The 26,933-nt window shown below is 41.6% G+C and overlaps 1 protein-coding gene and 1 long non-coding RNA gene across 5 annotated transcripts; one reads left to right on the forward strand and one right to left on the reverse strand.

The window, feature by feature from the left end:
- Positions 1-234: 234 nt before the first annotated feature.
- LOC135414802 (uncharacterized) lies at positions 235-13,738 on the reverse strand. Of its 2 annotated transcripts, XR_010430834.1 has the most exons (3): positions 9,971-13,738; positions 7,642-8,495; positions 235-7,527 (listed from the first exon to the last, which is right to left on the reverse strand). It is a non-coding gene; the product is annotated as an uncharacterized LOC135414802 (long non-coding RNA). The 2 variants fall into 2 exon arrangements; XR_010430833.1 differs by having other exon boundaries at positions 7,642-13,738.
- Positions 13,739-13,786: 48 nt separating this feature from the next.
- LOC135414778 (myosin regulatory light chain 2, smooth muscle minor isoform) lies at positions 13,787-21,799 on the forward strand. 3 transcript variants are annotated; one of them, XM_064655998.1, is made up of 4 exons: positions 13,787-13,921; positions 18,547-18,744; positions 18,904-19,065; positions 20,123-21,799. In XM_064655998.1, the coding sequence occupies exons 2-4, from the start codon at positions 18,561-18,563 to the stop codon at positions 20,293-20,295; spliced, it is 519 nt and encodes a 172-aa protein (XP_064512068.1). In that variant the 5' UTR covers positions 13,787-13,921; positions 18,547-18,560; the 3' UTR covers positions 20,296-21,799. The 3 variants fall into 3 exon arrangements, with proteins under 3 accessions (XP_064512068.1, XP_064512060.1, XP_064512050.1); XM_064655990.1 differs by lacking the exon at positions 13,787-13,921 and adding an exon at positions 14,419-14,790; XM_064655980.1 differs by lacking the exon at positions 13,787-13,921 and adding an exon at positions 16,904-17,063.
- Positions 21,800-26,933: the final 5,134 nt, after the last annotated feature.

Here is a 26,933-nt window from a genome sequence, read left to right on the forward strand (position 1 = left end):
ATAAGCCTGGATTTTCCATCAGTTCTTATTTTCTTGTGTCAAAACTTTTCTAGTAGTACCTGTTATGGACATCTCAGCTAAGCTGTAATTCCTTATATATTTTAAATTGAATCCCTTTCCATTTGAAAGGGGTGGGAGGTTTTTTATCCATGTTATGAATTTTTTAAAAAAAAATTCTAAATGTTGCCCCACAAAGAATTATTTTCTTGCCAGAATGAAAAAGAGGCAGGAGGATTGCAAATAAAAATTAAATTTATTTTAAATAAATAGTCCTGTCTTCAAAGTCATCAAAGATCAGTCTAGCAGACAAAGAATTTCATGTGGAATCTTAACAAAACCCCATCTGCAATATAATGGTTTGCAGAAGGAAAAACTGCTTTCCTCCATGCCTGTGGATCCTCTTCTTGCAGCCACTGGATTTTCTGAAGTACTTAGTGAATATGAACTGGACAAACTCTTCTGGATGCTCTCATAGATGAGTAATTGTCAAGCATTGCTTGCAGCCTGAGACAAAATCATTCTCCAGATTAAAAAAATGAACCATGAGAATGTGATTAACTTCTTGTTCTTTTCTGGTTTCCAAGGAAAAAATTCACCCAATGTCTGTGGCATAACGCCCTCATTTTGCTAGTCTGTTTGGTAATTAGGTACTACTCTCTTTACCAAACCACAGGAATCTGGGAAATTTTCCCAAGCTGTAACCATCACATCTACATGGTATCTATGGCATAAGAATCAGAAGACTTTGGTTCATATTTCTTCTCTTTTATAGAACTTTTTGTCTTATTATTCTGTGTTCTTCCTTCCCTTTTTTCTCTTTTTCCTCTTTTTCCCATGAACTTTTTGGTCTTCACAGGATGTTAGCATTGCTTGACTGCACAAAAAAATGATTTCTAAATTTTCCTTACACCATAGAGAATTACTGCTTAAAACAATGAAACACCAGCAGAATTTCTAAATCTAGCTGTACTTCAGTTGTGATTTATAGTCACACTTCTCTCTAATGAGCCTGAATTGTGTGCAGCAGCATAGGACCAGCCTTCTAAACTACTCTGGTTAGCATGTCTGAAGTAAAATAAAAGAGTGGTTATTAATTTTGTTGGATTGCAGTTATGCACTTGGAACAATTTTCAGTTGCCAAGAAAGTAATTACTGAGCTTAATCAGAGAAAATGCCTGTTGGAAAAAAATTAGGCCTATGTGTAAGACTTTAGAAATTGGCCATATATTTTCATGAGATAGGATTGCTGGTGACAGGCAGAGGACAAGCATCCCATAATTTTACTGTCACCTCTCTATTTGCTATTATTTCTGCCTAATAAGCCTTATGTTTGCAGAAATTTGCACACTGCTATATATCTCTATTTTCATACTGCTAGTTCAGCTAACAGTTTCTAGTAATTACTATCAACAGACAGTACAGTGCATTTAAAAGGTAATTTGGAACTACAATGAGAATCACAAAAATCACAAAATAATTCAGGTTGGAAAGGGCCTAGGTGGTCCCTTGTTGAACCTCCAGCCCGAAGCAGGGCCAGCTGTGAGATTGTCCACAGCTTCGTTGAGTTGGGTCTTGAAAACTTCAGAGATGAGACTGCACAACTGCCCTGAGCAAACTGTGCTAGCCCTTGACTACTTTAACAGCTGAGAGACAGGAGCATCATCCATAGATCCTCACAAATTTGGGGGTTCTCCTCCAGAATCATAGTTTGACTCTTTGTTTGCATTTTTAAGAAACTGTAACATGTTTCTGGCTCTATGGTCTGGTGCTGGAATTCATCCAGATATCCCAATGCAGGTTGTCAGTACTCTGGAAGTTGTGCAACAGTAACAACAGACCATTTGGATGTCTGATGACAGATTTGTTTTAAAAGTCTCTGCAGTTTAAACAGTGCTGTATTTCACTATTCTCATTACTGGTTCAGAACTGTTAGCATCAAAATCAGCCCCAGAGCTGGTAGTTTATCAATGTCAAAAAGCAAAGCAATTTTGCTTTGTTGCACAACTTTCCAGTGTCTACCTGTGATTGCAAAGCTTTCCTTCAATTCAAGGGCTGATTTTTGACAGCTGATTTAAAGGGTACTTTTACATTGCAACCTACTTGCCCAATTTTCCATCTCCCATGCCATGTCCCTATCTTTTGCTTTCCAAACTTTGCCTTATACCAGAAAATCAGGGGCAGAGCTTAAATCGTTGGACTGGGAGCATTTGGAGAGATGCAGCTGGACAAAACTTCTGACGAGAACAGATTACCCTGCAGTCAGTTGGGTGCTGACACTAAAGGGAAGATGTTTCCTAAAAAGTCAAACCTTGACATCTGAATGATCTCTGGACATAGCTGAAGAAAGGATTGGTGCTGCATTGCTGAAGGCTCACAACATTTAACATCAGCAAGCATATAATGTCCAGGAACATGACTAAGTTTTCAGCTACATGTTCAAATAAAGGATGTGGACCCGGGAAGAAGGAAATCATGTTTCCCATAGGTTATGAAAGAGCTGTATGCAAATCCACAGAAGCTGAAGTGGAGTAGTTTAATGACCCATATGAAGGAAGATTAACTTCTTCATGCTGGACAATGGCAAGGGAAAGCCATTCATAACAGCTGTCAATGTTAGAGACAAGCAACCTGTATTTGCCTTATTTAACACTGAAAGCACTGAGCTGTACAGATATTGAAGGCTGTGAGAATGTGGAGCTGTGGCAACAATAGGCATTTTAAAATTTGAATCAGCTCTCTGAAACTGCTGAATTACATTAATTTTCAGAGCACTGCATCTCCAAATTATGTGTATAACTAATAGATCAGTATTCTGAATGTAAACTCAGACTAGCTAAACAACCACATGATTATTTGCATAGATCAGTGAAAACTGCTGAAAGCAATATTGATATTCACAATATCTAGCAAACATGGCAATGTTCTTTTAGTTTTTCTTTTCAAGTGTCAGATAGAAGCATAATATCATTTCACTGAAAATTATTTTAAAGTAATGAGCAAACAGAAACCAGCTGTGCAATTCACAAAGCTGTTTGGTTTCAGTCCCTTCCCAGCACAAGTTCTTAAAAGAAGCTTGTAATGTCAAACTGAATTTGGAATTGAAATAATTTTGCTTAAGAAAAGTGATTATCTGGGAAAAACACATCTTGAGAATCCCAAAACACTTTGAGGAAGAAAGACTATACATTTGGGCATTACTATTCAAGATGTAGCACTCAGGGAGTTTGTGAACAGCACTCACTAGGTGAACTGCACATACACTCAATTAATAGCCATCTTTTAATAACAGTGGACTTAGAGCTCATGGGAAATTAAAGACTCATTCGTCATTGTCCCAACTTGGACAGGCAGATGGAGGGCTGACAAATCTGAACAGTTTCAGGGAACGGCATTGGCACTAGTCTGAGCACAGTGGGGTTATACTTTCCCTGCTTTTTTTACACTGTGATCTCCATCTTTTCAGTCTGCCCGTGGAGGTGGAGTAACACGAAGATTCAATATAAGAACTAAATAAATATGTGCAAGACTGAACAGAGAATATAGTACTGGAAATGTGTTTCAGACTCTAGTCATCTAAGTCAAATTTCCAAACATTAAAATCCTGAGGCATAATTGCCTCTGTATTTTCTTTTGTAATTGGCCTCTCCTTCCCGTGTAGCACAACTGAATGGAGATCTGTTTCCAAAGCACACTTGCAAATTATTTAGCATTTAAAGCTTTTGACTCACAATCAATTTGCTGCTGCATCCTTATGTCTTATTCTGAAAATGGTTTCTCTCAGAGTTTGCTCAGTAGAGCAGGTACCATGCCTACATAATGCCAGTATTGACTTTGCTGATCAAGGAAGATGTTGCAACCTAATTCTCTGGAATAACTGAAAGTCTGGTGATCCTATTTTGCTGGGGTTTCTCCTGCTCATCTAGTGCTACATGGGCAGTATGGTAGCCATTTGAAATCTGAGATCTGGTACTAATAATTCTGCTCTTTTGTCACAGAATATCTTTGGTTCTAGAGTCCTCAAATACAAATAATTCCGTGATTAATAGTAGCTGCTCCAGTTTAAGAAGATGCAGTGATACCAGCATCTAAGGTTTTATCTTTCCACAAGTCTCTGAATTATTCTAATAAATGTATTATAAAAATCATTGTCAGCATATGTCCTTACTACCTGATGTCACTGTTGCGGTTAGCAAACCAACGACAGAGCAGAAAAGTCTCTTTTGCTCAGGTATTTTCTGCTTCTGGACTGCTTATAAGCATGGTTCCTCCAGCATTCATTCCCCGTGTGTTGAACTGGGCTAGATGAGTTATTTAGAGAACTACACACAGAGGGCTGTACTTTTTATGGGTAGGCGTACACAGTACATTATCCTAAAATGCCTACTATCATAGTGGCAATACGATCTCTTTATCACAAGAGGTGCTACTCTGCATGGCCTATTACACTGCTAACCCCAATGGAAATGATTCCTAATCTTTACCAAGAGAAATATAGTGCAAGGGAGACAGCCTCCAAAATTATCATCTCTATAGACACATATTCTTTGGACTAATTAGAAACATTCCTATAGATAACAGCATAATCTTTGTAGGAATAATTAGAACAGCGATATGGATCCACAATACTCAAAGTTATTCGATAAAGTTAAAAGCATATGGAGCCTGTAGCTCATGTGATTCACTGTTTTATAAAGCTGATACCAATCCAAGGACTAAATGTGCACAGCGGAAAATATGAGACTTATCTTTGTTTACTATTTATAGTGACATGCAAAAACAGAGGGGAAGCATTTGTCAGCTAGATGGGTCTTATTTTCTACGAGATGGTCCAAACTTGAGCACATCTGATGACCATTTATAATCTCCTGGCAGTTCATTGAAGTTAATCCACATTTCTTTTGCAAAAAAAGAGATTTATTCAAACATTACTTTTCCTCTGGCCAAAGCCCAACGAAAATTAAAATTATCTACATGGGAGAGATCAAATTGAATAGTTCAAGCATATTTTCACATTCTGTCATTTTATGAATTGAAATTTTAGGTTACTTAGCTTGCAGAGGCTGAACTTCTTGAAAGTTTCAGATTCCAACGGGATTTTGTGAAAAACATTTGTGATAAATCAATACTGGGGGAAAATGGTGATATTTTGGAACCAGAAACATATCAACCTAAAGGATTTTTGCCAGCATTTTATCGTATTTATCTATATATGACAAAGAAACAGTTTTCAACAAGCCAGTCAGAGACACCTTGACATTTTTAATACATGTATTTGTCATTACTTCTGGAGGTCTGAAAGTGTCATTAGAATAAAATACACAGTGGACATTTTTACAGCTGATATCAGATTTCTCTCATTTTGCCTGCATTTAAAAAAATGCTTTCTTATTGAGTGTGCCACAGTACTTTACATTTCCCATCCATGAAAAAGTCCTGCATTTTGAGTTTCAGAGTGAAAGGGTGTGTGTTGCTCCGACAGCCCTGATGGGCAGACAGCTGAATCCTCAGCCCACAGCTGTAAGCACGTCTGAGAACAATCCTGAAAAAGTTGTTAGTAGCTTCCTGAAGCAGGGCTGATTTTCTGCTTACTCACCTGCATCTGTGTAAATTCTCACTCTTTCGTTCCAGCTCTCTAGGGACTGTTACACTAGCTGGCAGACTAAATAGAGAGGCAATATGTCCCTTCCCTCTGCTAATGCCAGCAGGGACTCACGACCAAGTGCAGCTGCGTAATGACTGCTAGAGGGTCAACAGCAGCTGCTGATCACTTCCAGAAATTCCTGGTGGAGCAATTATTTTTTTTTCTTTCTGCTGGGTTGCTAATGAAGAGGAGAAGAAGTCTGCCCACTGGAAAAGCTCAAGTGAGCAGCATCTGGCCTTGTTCATTGGCTTCCTGTTCTAAATTCAACCCAGACTCAGAGGAAGGTTTTCAAACCTCAGTCGAGTGGTAGGTCAGCTCTGGCTCGTCACACTCACACAGGTACCTGTGCTGAAAACAAGGAGACTAATTTTTTTATACAAACTGAAAACATATTTACTATGGGTATTGTTGATTGCTATGATGCTGTACCTGTTATTACATCTTTAACTGTGACTGCAATACCGTAAACCAAAATGTTTTCCATCCCAGAAAAAAATATTTGAGCTTTATGTAAAATGATCACACTGACTCCCAGTCTGTACCAAAACCAGAGAGACTGCTCAGGGTTTCATCATAGGGGAAACTTTGATGTCAAGTTTCATAAAGCTTTAACAGCTGTGATACACACAACTCACAGGAAAGCTTCTGGAGCAATCAGTGCTTGAAGACACTTCTCTTAAGTTTCTGGTGATTGGCGAAGAGAGATTAACAGCAGTGAAGAAGAGCAAAGAGGGGCTACTATAGCAAGGTAGACATTCACTTTGTAAAATGTCCAGCAATTTCCCTCACTACAGGCAGGCACATGCTTGCTCCAGGCTCTGCTGTAGGGTCCTCAGCACAGGAGAGACATGGACATGTTGGAACAGGTTCAGAGGACTTGAGAAAATAATCAGAGGGCAGGAGCACTCCTCCAGTGAAGACAGGCTGAGAGAGTTGGGGGCGTTCAGCCTAGAGAAGACAAGGCACTGAGGAGATCTATAGCAGTACCTAAAGGGGAGAGCTGGAGAGGAAATTTTTACCAGGGTATGTAGTGACAGGACAAGGGGGAATAGCTTCAAACTGAAAGCGGGTAGATAGTAGGAAGACGCTAGATATTAGGAAGAAATTCTTTCTTGTGAGGGTGGTGAGGCACTGGAGCAGTTTGCCCAGAGAAATTGTGGATGCTCCATCCCTGGAAGTGTTTAAGGCCAGGCTAGACAAGGCTTGGAGCAACCTGGTCTAGTGGGAGGTGCCCCTTCCTGTGGCAGGAAGGTTGGAACTAGATGACTAACTTTAAAGGTACCTTCCAACCCAAATCATTCTATAACTCAATAATTCTCTTATATGATTTGCAGAGTTCAGGAGTGCCACAAATATCACCCTGGAGCCCACGGCGCTTGTTTGGTCTTTCCCCTTCCTTCTCCAGCCCACAGCAGGATTAACCCCCACATCGATTTAATGTCATTTTACAGCATTCTCCCTCTCCTGGCCATGGCAGTACCGTCCCTGGCCTGTCTTTCGGATCCTATCCAAATACGGAGCTCCCCTTGCTGGCGACAGCCGGTACGGGACCGGCTACCGGCCCCGAGTGCCTTGAAGCGACACAAGCGCGTCCAGGTCAAACTGGGAATTCCGAAATCTAGGGGAGTAAAATCAACCTGCGAGGCTGCGAGCTGCGAGGCTCCGGTGAGGGTTTCTGGCGCCAGGGTGAGGAGAGAGCTGCCGGGGGGATGGACCCTCAGCCCGCCGTGCGGCCCCGAGTATGCAGCCTCCCTGCCCCAGGGTTTGCGAGTACCGCACAGAAAGGAAGCAGTAGGCATCTTCGTCCTGGAGCAAGGCACAATCCCAGCTGTTTCATCTTAAAGATAGTACAGTCAGCATCCACAGCAATCAGGGAAAGAAATACCCTGGAAAAAAATAAAACGTTTCTAGTACAAACCACATATAAATTACAGAATGAGGATTACTATAGGGGCTTAATGAAGGAAGGAACGCTGCTACAGAAAGCAGGGATGACTCACCTGCCAGCCAGAGAGGCCTGGGAGTCCACACAGCAGACAGGCTGCTCCCCAACCTGACCTGCTCACAGAGCATCTGCGCTGAGTTCGTGCACCCCTAATTATTGCACAACCCACTCACAGAACAGAAAGGGCAAAGAGTGGTTAGGGATGTGGTTTAGTTGTGGACTTGGCAGTGCTGGATTAATGGCTAGACTCAATCTTAGAGGTCTTTTCCAACCTAAATGATGCTATGACTTTATGGGCTGCTATTCCTTTTACTTCCAGTACTTGCAAAGCCCAGTGCATGGCTTGACTTGTTGCATTCAACATTGGAACCAGGGTTTGTCACAAAATAGAAGGACAAATCTACTTCAGATACAATGTAACAGTACAAAATGAAAGACCTTCATTTGTATGATTAAAAAGAAAAAAGTCATTGCTCAAAATAAAAACATTCCTGTGGTACTGACCACAACTAGAAAAAGTGACATAGCCTATGTGATAAATTGCAGATAGAAGTCTCTGGAAAGAGCAAAAAAGATAAATATATTACCTGATATCATCCAGCATACCATAAGATAACTGTATTTTTAAACGTTTTATGGTTATCTGCTCTTCGGCAATACCAGAGGGCTAACTAGGTACACAGACACAGTTGTTCAGTATGGACAGCCCATCAAAGTGCTCTCTTTTAACACATCAGACAGTTTGGTTGTTTCTCTCTTTTTCACCTGCTATCACTTATGGCTTCTTGGTGCAGGAGAAAGAGTGCTTGTCTTAGACAACACTGTTGTTTGCCTTGTTCTCAAGGGTATTGATGACAATTTGTATTTTCAAAATGTTTCTTTACTTCAACTGAGAGTGGGACATCCAAGCTGTGGAGGAAGCAAAGGGACAATAAGGCTAAAGCAGCTTGGCTTGCACACTGTGAGCAAGCAACAGAACCTCTGGCTTCTCTACAAGCACATCTTCACAGGTCATTGAGGTGCAGGGACATATTCCCACCCTAGGAATGCCCTATGAACTGCACCATCAGGCCCATGGTGTGGCACCCACCTTCTACATGCTAGAATCAGCTGGAGTTGCACTGTTTAAGTAAACTCATATTATTCACTGTAGTGTGGAAGTCGTGTTGCTTGCTGGAGCTGGTAACTAGTCAAAGCATATTCCTTCTTTCCTGACTCAGTAGTGGTGATTCCCAGAATGTAACTATAGTCTGGCTTCCTTGGTTTATTTTATTTAATAAACTATTGTTTACATAATTGAATTCCATAAAATATGTCCAACCTTTTTGCAAATGTATTAAGTTATTATTATTATTGTTGTTTTAGTATTATATTATTGTTGTTGTTTTGTTATACTTTGTTATCATTATTACATATTGTTGTTGGTATTGCTATACTTTGTTATTGTTATTATTTAACTACTTCGGTAATCATTTTGGTCCAGAAAAAAATAATTTGAAAAGCATTAGACAAATTGCTAAATTTGACTTATGGTTAGAGTAGGCAAATAAATTATTCGAGGATAGTGCTCTGCTTTTGTTTCTTTTAATGCCCCAGGTCCCATTGAGTTGTTTGGGGATTTGTATGACACATGAACTTCATTAAAGTATGAAGTTCATCGAGGTATCCTTCTCCCAGTAAAAGGCATCCTCACAGAAGACACACTGATGAAGAGGTGTGGCCCTTTACTTCCATATGGCCAGGATTTTGGTGGGTGCATATTCTTCTTGGTAGATAGATATAATTCACTTTAGGCTGCCATTACCAGCCTGCATTGCAATATTATCATTTCCATGGAGGGAACTTTTATTCTATGTATGTGGGAAATACTGATCTACATTCACAGTAAGGTATTGAGTGTGAGAAGAAGCTCCCAAACAGTGTTTGGAAAGCAGCAGTGGAAAGCCTTATAATGATGGAGCATGAAAAGACATGGAAGATGCAAAACACAATAATACCAGAGACCAGGTGAGCCCAGAAAGGTAGACCCTTCCCCAAACAAGCCACCACAGAGGAGTTGCCAGGCAGACTGCCTGCGAGGCAAAAGAGGAGCCTGGTTGCTCCATTAATACTGTATTTACTGCCATGAGACTATCCATGCATACAAAGGAGTCACCAACCCAGAAGGACTAGCCTAAGTCTAGGTACAGTCAAGACTGAGTTTAAAAGCGGCCTTGGAAAACTTCCTCCTTTAGGCACCTCTGGCCTCTGAGGAAGTTGCAGGTAAGTCACTCCAAGGTAGATTCTAAAGTTACACACGTGTCCAAATATTGGAAGCTCATAGGGGTTTTAGAAGTGTGCAAGCTTCCAGATCCCATCGATGGTAGACTCCAAAACTACTTAACCTTTCTGAAAATCCTTCTCCATTCCCAAACCGCATCTTTAGCATTTATGGTTGTCTAGCTCACCTGCGCTTCAGGTGAAGTGAACTCATGGCACTTTCATACTGCAGAAGGAAGTTCAATGAGAGCTAGTGAAGAAAAATGTTACAAACAACTCGTGGTTTTTTTATAACTGGTTAATTATCTTTTTCTGGAAACAGGATTGCTCTTCGTGAATCAATATTACTGCTGCATTTCTTAAAGATGCCTGAAATCTACTGAGTCTCTCGGTTTCTCCCTACTTCTCAAAATAAAAGGTTGTTTACCTTTTCCCAATAAGGAATTATTCAGGAAAAAAAAAATGCAAAAGGTCAACTATGGTAATTTAGAGTATAGGCCAAAGTCCTCTGTGATTAGTCACTATATTAAGTATTACTCATTATGTTAAATATTAAACCTGGCAGCTACTTATATCCAGGACTCTTCAGACACAGATCCCATGTACGAAGATTTATTCTGACAGGTCTTCCTACACATTCCTTACTGATATCTTAGCCTTTGCTTCTTATTTTCATTACTCCAATTTGGGATAAGCTAAAAAATTATTTTAGTATAGATCATAAAAATGAACATTGAGCTAGTATTGTATCAATTTTTGAAGGAAAATATTTGGAAATCGTTGTCATCGTACTATTTATTTAATTGTTGGATAAAAATACATTTAATATAGGTAAATATTCCCATTCTGCTCTTATCAAGGCTAACTTGGATAAAGTACACATCAATTTTGCCACTGACTCCAGTCTTGGAAGTACTTGGCTCTAGAAACATAAGAAACAAAGACTGAAAAAAGTGATTCAGAACAGGCATGAGGAATGACTCATTTCCAGATCATGAGAGGAAAGGTTTGTTGGAATCTAAAACTCAACTATCAGCAGAAAAGGAACTAATAAAATTATGTAGCAGGCTGTAGAGAGCAGGAGCTGGGAGAAACTCCTTACTTTGAGGAGCTTCATCACAAGACCTGTTAATATGAACTATGTTTGATTGTCCTGTCTCTTTCAGCAAGATATGGAGAGACTTTGTGATGATGATGTCAGACGATGTAGAAGGCCCTTTGTTCTCTTCCCCCCATGTGGTCCTCGCTACGGGAAAATATTAACCACTTGTGTAACTGTAGCAGAGAATTGTGTAATCCTCTAGTTAGCATAATTCATCCCTTAGTTAGTATAACCCGTCCTCTTCATTAACATGTCCTGCCTCCAAGACCCATATATTGCGTGTCACGTGTTCAATAAATATTCCAACTTCTACCCCTGACCTGGGATCACATAGTTTTATTGACCACTTACAAAGGTTGTCTCAGCTTTGATGTTGTAGCCACTCTGCAACAGAAACTCATGCGTTTGGCATCAGGTGCTGCCTGTTATGACACAACAGACCTAGCTCAAGTGGGCAGCCTGCAGCATCCTGCCAGTGCCTCAAAGAAAGGCAGAAGATGTGACAGAAACCACCACACTTCCCTATAAGTAAAAAATACCACTGGCAGCACCAGCGACGGTGAAAACTGCAATTGGTTTTTTTGACTCTGTAGGTGTTGAGTAGAGGAGATGTTCCCTCTGAGCTGTGTTCTTTGCCCCAGCCAGGGGAGTCCATCAGGGATTACACCTTCTGGTCACTCAGTTAAGTTTATTTCCCTCAAAAAAGTCAGAAATATGGGTAATCTCTTACTGTTTTCAAAAACTGAGTTTATGTACAGTTGCAAATTCTGTAAAAATTATATGAATAGAACTAGATGTAAAGTGATAAATTAGGCTACATAGACAGCAGTGATGTCTATTTTTACATAATGTTCTTTATATCTTTGAGCTGTGGTCAGTGTTTTTAGGATGATGTTCCTATTCATCCCATATTCCTATTCATCTGCCCACCGTCCTCATCTTTGTTTTAAGAAAAGGAAAATCCTTTCAGGAATTTTCCTAAATTTTCCTAATTCCTAAAGCGAGTAATCTTGGTCTTCTTAGAAGCTGGACTGGATGATCTTTAAATGTACCTTCCAACCCAAAGAATTTGATTATTATGAAAACTGAATATACTCATGACCCCTGGATGCCTGATTACCCTGCTGGTATTGGCAAGGCAGGTAAAAATTATCTGAAGATAGGGTAACATGCTAATAGCAAATTGGTACAAGGCCTTTGTCTTTGGAAGCCAGGCCAGATCAGAGTCATAGAATGGTTTGGATTGAAAGGGAGCTTCAAGATCACCTAGTTCCAACCCCTCTGCCACGGGCAGGGGCACCTTCCACTAGACCAGGTGACTCAAAGCCCCATCCAACCTGGCCTTAAACACTACCAGGGATGGGGTATTCACAACTTCTCTGGGCAACATGTTCCAGTGCCTCACTACCCTCATAGTAAAAAATTTTTTCCTAAGATCTAATCTAAGTCTCTCCTCTTACTTATTGTCTCTGAACCCAGGGCAGTTAAGTAATTCACTTGTTAAAAACAATATTAGATATTAGGAAAAGGTTCTTCATCCAGAGGGTAGCTGGACACTGGAACAGGCTCCCCAGGTCACAGTACCAAGCCTGCCATAGTTCAGGAAGCGTTTAGACAATGCTCTCAGGCACATGGCGTGATTCTTGGGGTTGTCCTGTGTAGGGCCAGGAGTTTTGCTTCCTTGATCCCTGTGGATCCCTTACAACTCAGGATATTCCATGATCCTGTGAATCTTCCAGATGTACCAGCTCCATCAGCTGTTGCAACACAGCACCTCCTCATCCTGCAGGACAGTGCCGTACCATGTACTTTTACATGTGTTGGGGCTGTTTAGAGCTACAAAGATGATCAAGGGATTGGAGCATCATCTCTTACGAGGAAAGGCTGAGGGAACTGGACCTGTTCAACCTCGAGAAGGGACAACTGAGAGGGCACATTGTATGTCAGTATCTGAAGGTAGGTGTCGAGAGGGTGGGTTCAGGTGGTGCCAAGTAATAGGACAAGAGGTAACAGGCAGAAACTGATGCACAGGAAGTTCCACCTGAATATGAGGCAGAACCTTACTGTGTAGGTGACCGTGCACCGGAACACATTGCCCAAGGAGGATGTGGAGTCTCCCTCACTCGAGAGGCTCCAAAAACTGACTGGATGCAATACTGTGGCATGTCCTCTAAGATGGACCAGGTTAGATCAGATGACCCACTGTGGTCCCTTCCAACCTGTCCCATTCTGTGGCTCTGTGATTCCGTGTCACTGGCTCCCTCCCGCCACCGCGCTGCCACGAACAGTCACAAGTGCTGGGAACGAGACTTGCTCCTGTCAGAAAGCGGAAGCTCAGACAGCGCCAGCCCTAATTGCACAATGGTCCTCGAGAAGGCGGTGCAGGAGGCCGGCGAGCGGCAGTTCCGCGGCGCTGGAAGGCGGGAGGGACGCGCAGCCCACGATGGATCCCGAAGCGGCGCCAGCAGATGACAGGACGGGACAGAAACCGACGGGAACGGAGGCGACGGCCACCCCTCGGGGGTGGGGAAGGGGAGGGGCGATGAGATACGGCTCCGCCCCTCTACGCGCAGGAAACTCCCGCCGTTGCCTTACAAGGGCAGGAGCGCGCTCCCTCCGCCCCCCGCCCCTGGAATGCGGTGACCGCACCGCGCTGCACCAACGCGGCGCCGGGGAGGGGGGAGACACGTACAGGGGCCGGGTCCGAGATTCCGACCTTCTCCTCTCGGAGATGGCGAAGACCCCTCGGAAGGAACGCGAAACACACATGTCGCCGCGGGTCTTCTCCCCTGCCCGACTCGTGGCGCCTGGCCGCCGGAAAGACGAGCCTCGCCGCTATCTCCCCCCCCGCGCGGATGGTCTCGCCCACGGCTTCCTTCCTCCCCGGTGGGGCGGCGGCTGCTCCGCTCTCCGGAAGTGCCGCGCCCGCCGCTCCTGCCGCGCTGCCACTGGGACCCTCTCCCTCTGCCGCCAGGTGAGCCGGGGGGTCCGCCCGGGAGTCTGGGGCCAGGGGTACGTGACGGCTGGAGCAGGGCCGAGCTGGGCCGCCTGAGGAGCCGGGGGGTCGCTGGCGGTGCCAGGGGTCGCTTGCGGCCTCGCCCCCCTGGGGCCTCGCTCGGTGCTGCCGCTCCTCCTCGGCGGGACCCGCCCTGCTGGCCGGGGCTGGGGGCGACCGCGGCTCGGGGGCCCGCGGTGAGCCGGGCGGGGCGCGACGCCCCGGGCAGGGGGCAGGGGCTGCAGCGCCAGCGGGGATGAGCTCCCTGGGCATTGTTTCGGGGAACAGGTGTTAAAAGATACTCTTTGGCTCCCTGTCGGAAGGGGTCGGCTGCCTCCCGGCCGCATCGCCCCTCAGCGGCTGTTTCCTCGGCTTTGTTAGAGCACGGGAAGGGCTGGGCTGGGCTGGGGATGTAGCGCTGGGAAGAGGAAGAGGTCTCGGGAGAGGTCCCCGGTCTGTGCCCGCCTGCGCACCGTTTGGAATGAACACGGCCGCGACAGAGGCACTGAGGACAGTGCAGTGGGTCCCTCGGTCGCGGAATCACAGAATCAGTTGGGTTGGAAGAGATCTCTGAACTCATCGAGCCTAACCTATGATCCAACACCACCTTTCAACTGGACCACGGGACTAAGTGCCACGTCCAGTCTTTCCTTAAACACCTCCAGGGACAGTGATTCCAACACCTCCCTGGGCAGTCCATTCCAAAGCCTAATCACCCCTTCTGTGAAGAAGTTCCTCTAACTCTAATCCAAAGCTCCCCGGTGAAGCTTGAGGTGGTGTTCTTCTGTCCTGTCACTTTTTCCTTGGGAGAAGAGCCCGACCCCCATCTGGCAACAACCTCCTTTCAGGTAGTTATAGAGTGATAACCCTGAGCCTTCTCTGTTGCAGGCAGGCTGGATTTTGAGGCAAGCGTGACTCCTGTCTAAGGGGTTTGGGAAACAGTGAGGAGTGTGTTAAGGTGGCTTTCAAGACTGGTGCAGTGGTGTAGGGTGTAATCTGCTCTTTATTGAGCTTTGACACAGATCTGCAGAATGCCTTAGTTTTATCTCTTCCTGCTACCACCCAGATTGTGATGGATGCGTGACTGCATGTGATGCTGTAATGGATTATGTGGACAGAACTTGGGCTTTAGCTTTGAGGCTGACTTTTGAGTTTGATGTTATATCTTAGTTCATGTGGAGACTTTCTTGGCTATGGGTTATGGGGATTTATTGTGTGGTGGCTTGTTTTTTTTAATTTTGAGTGATAGGCATCACAGTTATTACAATATTCACAATGTTGAAATGTGAGGGTGTTTTCCAAAGTGCAGCTTTTGGTCCCTGCCTCTGAACAGGTTCAGCCTGCAGCACTGTTAGTGGGTTGTAAATTTTCACAGCTTATTGTCTGGTTGAATATTGTTAGTTGCTTGGTTTTGTCTTCTCCAAGGATTTATCACTTTCCCAGAGGAAGGGACCATAAGATGACTTTCTGTGCTTCTGTGGTTTGATATCCACTGCTGTTGCTTGACTGAGCAAATGAATGCAGAGGCAGCACAAAGCAGCACTTTGTGTGCTTTTACTACCTTTTTTTTCTTTTAATATGTGAAAATATTTGTTCCTTAAGAGAGGTTAAGTTTTCAGAAATATCTTCTGAGGAGTCTAAGGTAAGGTCTTACATTAGGTCTTACATTAGAATTGTCTTGGACAGTTTCCAAAACAAGGCCCAGACCAGATCATTCAGTGCATCATAATATTAAACAACAGACACTAAACCTGTGTGTCATGACTTGTGCTATCTAATGTGAAGTATTTCCATTTTTTCTCTACTGAAATTCTATTTGCAGCCTGTACTTGCCCTATTTCAATTATAAAAGCGTGCGGTTAGGTGTGGGGTTTTTTGTTGGGGTTTTTTTTGTTTGTTGGTTGGTTTGGGGGGCTTTTTGGTGGTGTTTTTTTGTTGTTGTTTTTTTAAACACCTTGTGAATTTATCAGATTAAATTCTACCTTCTCTAAAATTGGGGGGCCCGGTGCTTGACTCAAATGGTGTTAGCTCTGCCTTATTACATCATTCACTGCTATATATGGAGATAACACAAAGTGTAAACACTTTTGGAACTTTTAAATTATAAATTGATCTCTTTGGCTAACTGGATTGATGACTTTGGTTTTCTGAACATGTTCCACTGTACCACCCTGTTTCTAATAAGAGTTTCCCAGAGCTGAGTGCAGCATCTCCAGTGTAGCTGCACCAAACCTGTGCTAAAAGGCACCACAGTCCTGTAAGACTTAATGTTTCTCTGTATTCAGACTGACAGGTCTCTGGAACTGAAGGAGTTGTGCTGCCTCCCAAGCCTGGTTCGCAGAAACTTAGAAAACAGTAATGCAAACGTTGGCAAGTTTTTCATCTTCTTGAGTACAATATTCTGATACAGCAATCTTCTAAACAGAATTAAGAAGAATGTGTTGGCAGCCTGTCTCTGTTACGTCTTCTTGCTTAAGATTGAGTTGTAGGTGAGAGAGTGTCAGCTTGTGGCTTGCTGGAAGCACTGCCTTTACAGCATGTGCAAAGTAAACTTTTTCGTCCACTTGGAATGGACTATATCCCAAAAAACTATGAATTATTTCAGAGAACAGTTACTTAAACTGTTTGACTCTATTTTTGGGTAGTGGAACTTTTAATCAGTAATTCAGCATTTAACAGGAACTTGCCTTAGGGTTTTTACTGAGGTGAGAAAACCACCGACTTTATGCACAACCCTTGGCTGCAGCTTGAAAGCAAATTACCTTTGTTGTCAGCCGTCTTCATAAATATCTCGATGTCAAGAGTTCACATTTATTTGTTGAACTGTTATGGAGGCCAGACATCTCGGATAGCTTGTGGTTAGCGAGTGCACTGAAGAGAACTTCTGCGTTGTTGAATGATGCGCAGTTGCATTTCACAGGCTATTTTTAGTTCGGGACATAATGGTTTGTTTTGTACGTCAGAACAACGTTGTATATGCACGTAGGATTTAAAAGTGTGGAATTAGCAGGGGAAATCAGTAACTGTCTTTGTGGACAGACAGAGAAGGACATAACCATGGAATTTCCTTTTATGATCCAGATGCTCGGTAAAGCATGTCAGCTATCTGATACAAAGCAAGGTAAAATATCTTTCCTTTTAGTTAAAAACAAACAAACAAAATAACTGCTTTTTGCCTGAATATTGGGTTGCTTATGTAAGGGAGTTACTTTGCTTAATTTTGCTCCCTTTTTTTTTTAAGGCTGAATCCCAGTTAGTAATTTCAGTCTTGCTTTGCAGGAGTCTAAGAGAAATTATTCTGTCTTTGAGGAGGCTGTCTGAGAAACAGAACTGTGCTGTGACTCTGACTAGCATTGCGTTTCTGACCAGATATTTTTTTCTAAGATATAAAACTAAAACTTAATGTAAATTTCAGAATGTTGCTATTTTTACGATTACTTATTTTTGTGATTCACTTGTGATAAAAGTGAAGCTTAAATTTGTCCTCTTTCAGCACGCTCTTGCTGCAGGTGCTTCCTGTAAAATTCAAAATCAAGGATGGAAGGAATCTAGTTTGCATAACAGTTTGGGCATAATAAAGGATTATAGCAGCATGGATTATGCTTTACTTTTACCTAATGCAAGTAGAGGTCATCAAACTTTGGGAAACAACATGTCAAGTTTAACTTATCCAAAAGCAATGCTGAGGTCTTCATGTTTGCATTTCAGTGAATGACTCAGCTTTTTGGGTTTGTACCGCCAGCTATAGCTGAACACTAAATGTATCTGCCCAGCTAAATAGATGCCATTAACTTGAAAGCCTCACTTCTGCCCTGAGTATGTTAATGTTATAACATGTAAGCCACCGCGTTTATTTCTTTGACAGCTTCAAGGGAAACAATGAAATTGGTATATTTGTGATACGTGAAAATTCTAAAGATTCTGCAAGAATATACAGATGTTTTAAAAGGCTGATAATTAAAAGAAACGGTCTCCAGATTTTCATAGCTATTATGCCATTAATTCAGTTAAAAAGAGTGTGCCGGCATTTGCGTGTGTGTTGTGTTCCACTGTGTAAGAGAATAGCAATGTAGAGCTTCTGAACCAAGTCAGTGGCTTCTTGCTCTCAACAGCAGCTGTTCTAACAAATGCTTTTCAGAGCCTAAAATACAATTTTTTCCCCTCCTAAATTGTTAGTTTAGCATACTGCCTTATTTATTTAACCACTACTCTAGTTTAGCAGCCCATATCCTCCTACAGGGCAGGTCAACAGTGCCTCCCAAACTGCTGAGTGTGTAGTCATCTCAATTTGTGGAAGATGCAGGTGGAGTATTGAATCAGCAATACAAACACTGAGTGATTTAATTTCAAAAGCTGTGATTTGATTTGGAGTTTTTATGTAACCTGCTGTTGGCCTACAGTTCCAGTCGCTGAGTCCTGAAAGAACTTTAATAGCAAGTGAAATCTAAATGAAAGAAAATGGAGCAGGAGATACCGAAGTAAATGTGTACTTTGGCGTATTTGCTGATAACATGGAATTTGATATTCCTTTATCCATCCTTCCCCCAAGGACTTGTGATATGATTTAATAAGGCTAAATCTGGGATATGTTTCTGTCTTCTTAGAACCAACAGCCAACATGTCCAGCAAAAGGGCAAAGACGAAGACCACCAAGAAGCGCCCTCAGCGCGCCACTTCCAATGTATTTGCGATGTTTGATCAGTCGCAGATTCAGGAATTCAAGGAGGCCTTCAACATGATCGACCAGAACAGGGATGGCTTCATCGACAAAGAGGACTTGCACGATATGCTCGCCTCCCTTGGTAATGTCCCTTTGCTGTTTATGCTTGCCAAGCCAAGTTGTGCTGTTTAAGGGAAATTCCTGAGTTTGGGATAGGAGAGGTGTCTCAGTTTGTATTGCACGATTGACATTACTCTTTTAGTTTGAAAACTAAACCAAATATGAATCCCTTTATTTGTAGGAAAGAATCCAACGGATGAATACCTAGATGCCATGATGAATGAGGCTCCAGGCCCCATAAACTTCACGATGTTCCTGACCATGTTTGGTGAGAAGTTAAATGGCACTGACCCGGAAGATGTAATCAGGAATGCTTTTGCTTGCTTTGATGAAGAAGCAACAGGTAAAATAACAGTGCACCTTTATTACTTCTACTTACTTCTGTAACAGTAAATACTTGTGTACATAGACGTCATGAAGAATGTTTTAACTCTCAAACTTTTAATTTCTGCAAACTAGAAATCATGCCTGTATCCTCATCAGGTAACTTTACCTTTTCAGTCTCTGCAAAAATTCCAAATTTCTGTCAGTTCAGTTCTGTTGTTCACGACAGAAGAAAGTAAAAAGGATGCTGATGAGGAACAAGGGTCTTAAATTATTCCTAACCTAAAATTCAGCTTCAGGGCAACTTTGTACGGGGAATCCTTGTTTTCAAAGCTGTTGTGCTTTTATGAAGAACTTGTTTTCTGTCAGCAACTTGTATTGCTTAACCTTCCCTCTGTTAAGCTGAACTCAAGGGAGAAGAAAATAAATACAAGAAAAATCTTGTGTGATTCACAAGAGTGCTGATAGAAGCAATCACAAGATATACAAGGCTGCTTGTTTAATAAGCAGTGCCAAAAACTTACTCTTTGCAGTCTAGTAAACCTGAGTTCTGTCATTGATTTAAGATCAAATTGAAATTTTTGAAATATTTCAAACTTCTCTTTTTCATGCACTTGTTGAACATAGGTAGTCAAGTTCCATGACTTTTTTTTTTTTTTTGTGATTTTCATTAGGAATGTTCAAAATGAACAGATCCCCTTTGTAATTTTTAAAATATAGAGTTGTTAGAAGGCTCTTGGTACTACTGGGAGTATAGCCCTGCTGTTGGGAAAGAGGGCCAATATGAATACTGACAAATTTTTATATTCTTCGGAACACCACCGGGAAATCATAAAATGGCCTTTACTTGAACTAGTGAGACCCGGCAAACCAAGTTGCCTGATTGGATTGAATGCTTGTAATTAGTTGGCAGTTTTAGTAGTAGTCTTTAATGGCTTTGTTTTCATTTGGTAAACAAAGACTGTAGGTATCTTTAATTGAAGGAAAGAGTTCAAAGAAAGAAGTTATCACCAGTGTATCACCAGCAGATAAATGTAAAAATTCCTCTTCCTTATGTTTTCATGTGTTGTTTCCAGGGTTCATCCAGGAAGACTACCTGCGGGAGCTGCTGACGACAATGGGAGACAGGTTCACGGATGAAGAGGTGGACGAGCTGTACAGAGAGGCACCCATTGACAAAAAGGGGAATTTCAACTACATCGAGTTCACACGCATCCTGAAACATGGAGCAAAAGACAAGGATGACTGAGCAAACCCATGGATACCTGCAGATTATCTCTACACTCATGTTTATTTTTAAGGGTTTATTCCTGATAGAACTTGTTGCATGCATTTAGCTTTACAGCTTTTGCCTTTCTCAATGTATTTATCTATTCCAGGCCATTTAGGCATATTTGCACCTGTGTAATCAGACTGGAAGCGGGGAAAATATTGTGAGGAAAAGGATATGGGGACGAACATCCCTGGAGTTGATACTCCAGGAAAATAATCTCAATATTTCTGGTTTAGCTGGATTTTTACATTTTTGTAATAAATGCCATTTTGAAATAAAGATTGCTATATAGATAAAATACCTCAAAATCTTTTGTGAAGAACGACATTTCTATTGTGCATTTACAAATGCAGGTGTGTTCATTGTATTTTACTTGCAGTTGCAAGTCAAGTTGAAAAATGCATTTTCATACTGTTTTGTTCAGTGTCACAGGGTTCTGAAATGCTCCTAGCAGGATGTGCTGGCATCTTTAAAAATGCAGCTGTAGCTGTAGAAGTCTTTCATCTCAGGTTTCTGAAGTGGGATCTGACTAGTGTAAGTAGTTAACCAATGAAGTGGTTAGGGAAGACTGTTACAGTTGCCTCATGGCCAGCAGAGAACATCTATGATTCTTAAGCCGACATCATGCCCAGCTTTTGTTTTCTTTTAATACTGATGGAATAGCAATATTTTCATGTCAAAGTGTACATTCCTCTTTGCTAAATCTTTATGCTGGCAATAAGTGGGAATTAGGCATATTTTTTTCCTTCAGATGAAGGAAGCTTGTGCAAAGGAATCCATGCTGGCACTAATTAACAGCAATACATGGCCACAAAACCTATATGAAGCTTTATTGTTCTGCAGCTAATGTATTTGCATGTGAGAATGTGAGCACAGTCGTTCTGAGGATTGGTAAATCCCTATATGTGCTGAAGTTCCTCTCACTTTTTAAAAGATCATACGTATTCCTCAACTATATTGATGACTTTTAACCAAGCACAGTCATTCATTCAAAACTGGTTGTGCTGCTGCTGTTGTCTCAAATATAAAGAAAGGGGGGAGGTTGTTCTGTTCTTCATATGACCATGTCCTGTGTGCCTCATTCTCTTGGCTACTGCAAGCTGGAAAGCTTAAGAATTTATTTTGCCTGTTTATTTATCGATTCAAATGATGACTAGAAAGCATGTCCTGAGCTATATCACATGACTTAAGACCACAAGGAGTAGGAATTTTACTTCAGTGCAAGGGTGTGAAAAGGCTCTGACAGCTTATACTGTAAGGTGGGTTTGTCTCTCTTCTCATATGTTAGCACAAAGGCTTGGTTACTTAATCTTGCTTGTGTTCCGAGTATGGCAGCTCTGGAAGATACTCTGGCATTAGGTTTGTAAATAAGTTGACAAAGTATACACAGTTAGCATATACTTTGATTATTTTTTTATTTTTTATTCCTTGGTGGTTTCTTTCACTTCTGGGCTTAATTAAAAGGAGTTTTCAACCATTATTTTCCCAGTTTTGTGTTTTATCTGCCAATGAACTTAGCCTCAAGTTTTCTTTTTCTTCTACACAGACTTATGTTCTCTGCTACACTACTCCAGGTTGCCACAGCTGCTCCTTTTTTTTTCAAAAGTTTGTTTTTTAACTATCTTGGTGCTCTTCAGTAATGGCTGCTGAGGTATTTCTTCATGGGATGCCTGCAAGGTTCTAGCAACAGCTGATATTTCTGGAAGGTAGTTTGCAAGTATGCATGGAAGTTTTCACCAACAGTGGCCATGTGACAAAGACAACAGAGTGGAGATCTAGGAAACACTGTCTTGTTGAAATGTTGCTATGTAAATTAAGGCAAATGACAAGTTATGCTGTCACTTCTTTAGACTGATCTTGTCACACCTGTGCAATTCAATACTGTGTGCATACATGCAAGCAGCTTGCACAAAGGACAGGTGGAAGACTATTGATTAATTTTTCCCCTTGAATGTCTAAATGGTGTAAGATTCAGAGATCAGTTTTCTTCTGTTAGGAACAGTGGATGCCCAAACCCTTCTTTTCCTGATCCTATTTTCTCTGTAAGTGTTAGGTGCTGGTATTTTACACTGAGTAATCAGCAAGTGAGCTGGCTGCATTTTTCTTGCTGGAAATAAGTTTTGAAGTGCTGATTTTAAAATCATAAATATGAGTTACATAAAGGAGAACATGCTATTCTCCTTGAGAGGAAATTGTCCACTTAAAAAATGTTCTGTGCTGCTGCTCTAGTTTTCTGAGCAGCCAGCTGAAATGTGGGGTGTAGCTGCTTTGTAGCACCTACACAGTGTGACAAGGAACATTCCTGGATGTTCCCTCTCTGTAGAGGGAGAGGCAGGGAACTGTACTGATGGAAAGGATACCTACACAGGAAGACACATTATTGAGAAAGGATTCCAGAGGATGTTTGAGCATAACTAACAACAAACCTTCCAAGTTCAGGTTTCCTTGGTATGTGTATTGTATTGTAGGAGACCAGTTAACCTGCAAGTGGGCGCAAACCCCTTAACCACTGACGGCCTCCGAGGCCAACAGGCCCAGCCAAGAGACCATATAAGAGCATCGGATGCATTTTGTAGCGCGGCAGCGAGGAATGTCGACAGCTGAGGTTGCGTGCCAAGGGCTGTAGGGATGTGTCATCATTAATCCACTTCCAAAAATAAAAATAACTTTGGTCACTGAAACAGCTTAAAATTCTGATGACTTAGACTTACCGTTTTGCAGCCAAAATCTTGGAACCTAATATTTTGTCCCTTGGGGTTCATATATAACGGTCTCCAAGCTCCACGCCAGACTAAGCTTATGATGAAAAACTATTTTCATAGGCTGATGCACACATTTAATAGTCTTATATCTACAGTGATATATAATGCCCTGTGAAGCACTATTGAAAAGCAGTGATTTATTTTAACATGACCCACTTACCCTGTTCTAAGGCTACATACGCAGAGGTCAAAATGAAGCCAAAGAGCTATTGCAGCGGCATGAGAAACCTCCAAAGAGGACTATGTATGTGTGTAGTGCTGCCTGTGGATGTTTGCCTCCTGCCTTTTCTTCCCCACATTCTACACTTGTTTCTGCTCTTTACGGTGCATCTAAGCAAATAAATCCATCTTTACCGCACAGTGACCAGATGACTGAAACATTTCACAGCATGAAGGCAGCTTATTATACTAGCTCAGCAACTAGTGGATGTCACAGAGGTGGTGTCCCTACACTCAGAAGTAAGGATCCATTTCACCACTGACCTAAGGACTAACTTTAGATCGCTTGTTTCTAGGATCACTGTCGTATCTTGAGAAATGAATGCAACACAGGGGCCCCATCCTGGCACAGGACATCAGTGACAGCATGCCTTTGCCTCCTGACCAGTGCATTTGATCCAAAAGCTGGAAAGTATCAGAAATCTTGTCATCACATGTTTCTCGTGGCCTTTTCTTGTCTGGAGTGTTACTAACTTACTGGGATGTTCCTGGGGAGTTTCAAACAACAACAAATAGCTCTCTTACCGTCCCAAAGGCATTCTGACAATGTAAGTCCAAATAACAGGTGAGTAACAATCAAAGTATAGACGGGAACATTTTAGACATCAGCAGTTAATCTGCCATTGGTATTGCCTATGTACCCATGCTCCTATTTTGGCTTCTTACTTAATTTTTCAAAAGCTACTGTCATTTTTAGATAACTTCCCTCTTCGAAAAACAATTTAGGATGACAGTAACTCAGAAACAGTATTACAGAAGCCAAGAACAATACAGAGGCAAAAAGAAATCAGTAAATGCCTCTCAAAATGCATCTTAACAATAAGTTAACATGAAATGTTGGAAAGTAATAGTGGGGGGAAAAAAACAAACTTCACACAACTCATGTTTTGTTGTGCTCTGAGCAGCAACTCCACAGAGATCACTCTTTTCCCAAACTTTTGATATATTAGATAGAAAAATTTTCATCTTAAAAAAAAAAAATGGCAGCACATGTCAGCTTTTCCTGCTTTCCTCTAAAGCCTGTGGGCCTGTACATACATTGCTCCCCGTACCCTGGGACCACTCATTTCGGGCAGGGAGCAGGCAGGCTACTTTGGTAGCATGCTCTTTGGGAATCCCCGTGTTAGACTTTGAAAAAAAAACTTGTATGGCAAATTTCAACAATTCAGGAAAAAAAAAATACTGCCAAGGAATGTTTTCAGACCAAACGTGTCATATTCCCTAGATGCCATACATAATAGGCATTGCATCACAGGGCTTAAGGGGTCAGGCAGTTTTTATCAATGTAATAAATCTAAGGAATATGTTTATATGTTTCTCAGCAGCATGCAGTTAACATAAGAGCAGGAAATCAAACTGCCTCCTGGAAAATTCCACCTGCTTGCTCCGTGCAGACTCCTCTGCCACACGGCTGTGATTCAATCCCTCAGTAAACCAGCCTTGCACTTTAATAAAGCTTGAAAGTCAGTTGCAAATACTATAGGATTAGGCAAGTCAAGACTAACTTTAATATGGGTGCCTAAAGGAGCAGATGGTGGCAGCAACAGTCATTTTAGCATTCTTGTAAACTGTCACTGCTCAGTTTTACAAGGTTTATTTAATCCTTAATCCTCTCTTTGGTATCAGTGAGTACAACCTCACTAAATATTGAACTATGTTTTGGTTTGTTTTTCAATTGTGAATAGGCCTTGGGAGTTAAAAGTCAGCATTTCACAATAATTTCCAGCCTCTGCCAAGCATATTCAAGTGAGTGGGTGTAAAACGAGGCCTGTGAGCCCTGCCTTGGTATGTGCTAAAAAAGAGCTGACATCAGACACAAGTAACTTGAACCTTGACTTTTCATTGTATCTAACAGATACTAGGGGTTTTCCCTCTTTTGAGTTCTTCTTTAATTGTGAGCTAACTATCTCTAACACAATAGGTTTTATACTGGCAACATATTGCCACCCCACAAGAAATAGGCTGATTTTGAAATTGCTCCACCAGTCAACCAAACTTGCGCTGGCATCAGCTAACAAGAAAACTGCTAACACCTTACTTTTCATGTCAAACACCTGACTAATTATGCTCCTTCTTGTTTTCTGGGTATATTTTAAAATAGTATTTTAGACCTTCAGCCAAGCATTTAGCTCATTTCATTTTCGTCCATATTTGTTCATACATGCTCTCAGACAGATACCAACTCTAATTTTACATGTGAGGAGAGGGCACATATGTACAATCTTAGGTTAAGCAGAATTAATTACATGTCTTTGAAAGACTGGAGGCCTCCCACTCTCCTTATTAAGAATACCTATCAACACTTATTTTTGCATTTCAGACATCAACATTATGGAATCATGGTGTCTGGCAATATTTCTGATTAAAACTAGTGCAAAAAGGACTGAAAAACCCACAAAGACTTAGCTAGAATTATTGCAACTTACCAGCTAGGCTAAAAAACAAGTTATGGACATACAGCACAAGTGGCAGTACAGTGGCTTTTCCTCGGCCATGCACACTGAAAGTTACTAGAAAGTCAAAACAGAGCTATTTCTCATTTTCAATCTGGAGAAAGAATATATCTTTCTCTGAGAGCCTTTATTTTTCATGCTTCAGCATCTACCTTGTAGCAGGGACAACCTAGGAAAGCAGTAGCCATTTTTGTTCTTGAGGTCATTGAATGAAAACAGGGAATACCCTGCAGTCTTGCTCTGAGGCCCTCCAAGACAGCCAAGCGAAGATATGCATTCAGAATCCCTTCTTTCACTCACAACTTGTCCAATGTTTTCCCTTTGGATGACAGTGCTGGAGTTATTTTTGGAGAAGTTCCAGAAAACTCTGGGACACTCTCAGCATCTCAAAAAGAATGACTGTCACTCTGACTGATAACTGCACTGCACTTGGTACAGCTTGACAGAGACAACAGATGCCAGCTGGAATCAGGGAAGAAGGGATGGAAGGGCAGAGGGATGAGCCAAAATACCAGGTGAAACAACTGGCAGACAAAATGTTTTTGTTAAATGATAGTTTAGACCTAGCCTTGGGTGTTTATATTTAATTTTGACTGTGCTGTCGATATCTAACCTCTGTAATTATCATTTGTTACTTTTGTTGAATAGTGATAATACGCTCAGAAAAAAAAAATCTCTTAAGTGGCAAAACCTTCCATCTAACTTTCACACATTTTTAATTCTTAACTCAATGTGAAAATCACACATATGCTTTTTCATCTAGTCTCTCTTTTCAGACTGTTTTGTTTGTTTCCTATTTATATCCTCAGTCTTACTTCTATGATGAGTAAGGGTATGGAATTGCTTCTGTACAAGAAAAATTATCTAAGTGAGACTCTCTGCTAGAGCAGATGGAGCATGCAAGAGCTTTCTAGAAGCACAAGGAACACAAAGAGGTGGACACACAATTCAGCATTAGCATTTCTTCCAATATAAAGTCTAGAGCGTAAAATAAGAATAGGTATGTTCAAAATTAGTAAGGTAAAGTCCTTCATGTAACAAATAGCAACCTCGCAGAGGGCTCCAAAAACACCTGTAAAGGACACTGTGGATGCTAAATTTATATCTAGTCAAGGATGACATATAAGACAAGCTCATGAAAGAAGTTCATTGTGCGTTACTAAATACCACACCTGGCTCA

This window comes from Pseudopipra pipra, chromosome 1, assembly GCF_036250125.1.
Source record: "Pseudopipra pipra isolate bDixPip1 chromosome 1, bDixPip1.hap1, whole genome shotgun sequence".
Lineage (NCBI taxonomy): Eukaryota > Metazoa > Chordata > Aves > Passeriformes > Pipridae > Pseudopipra > Pseudopipra pipra.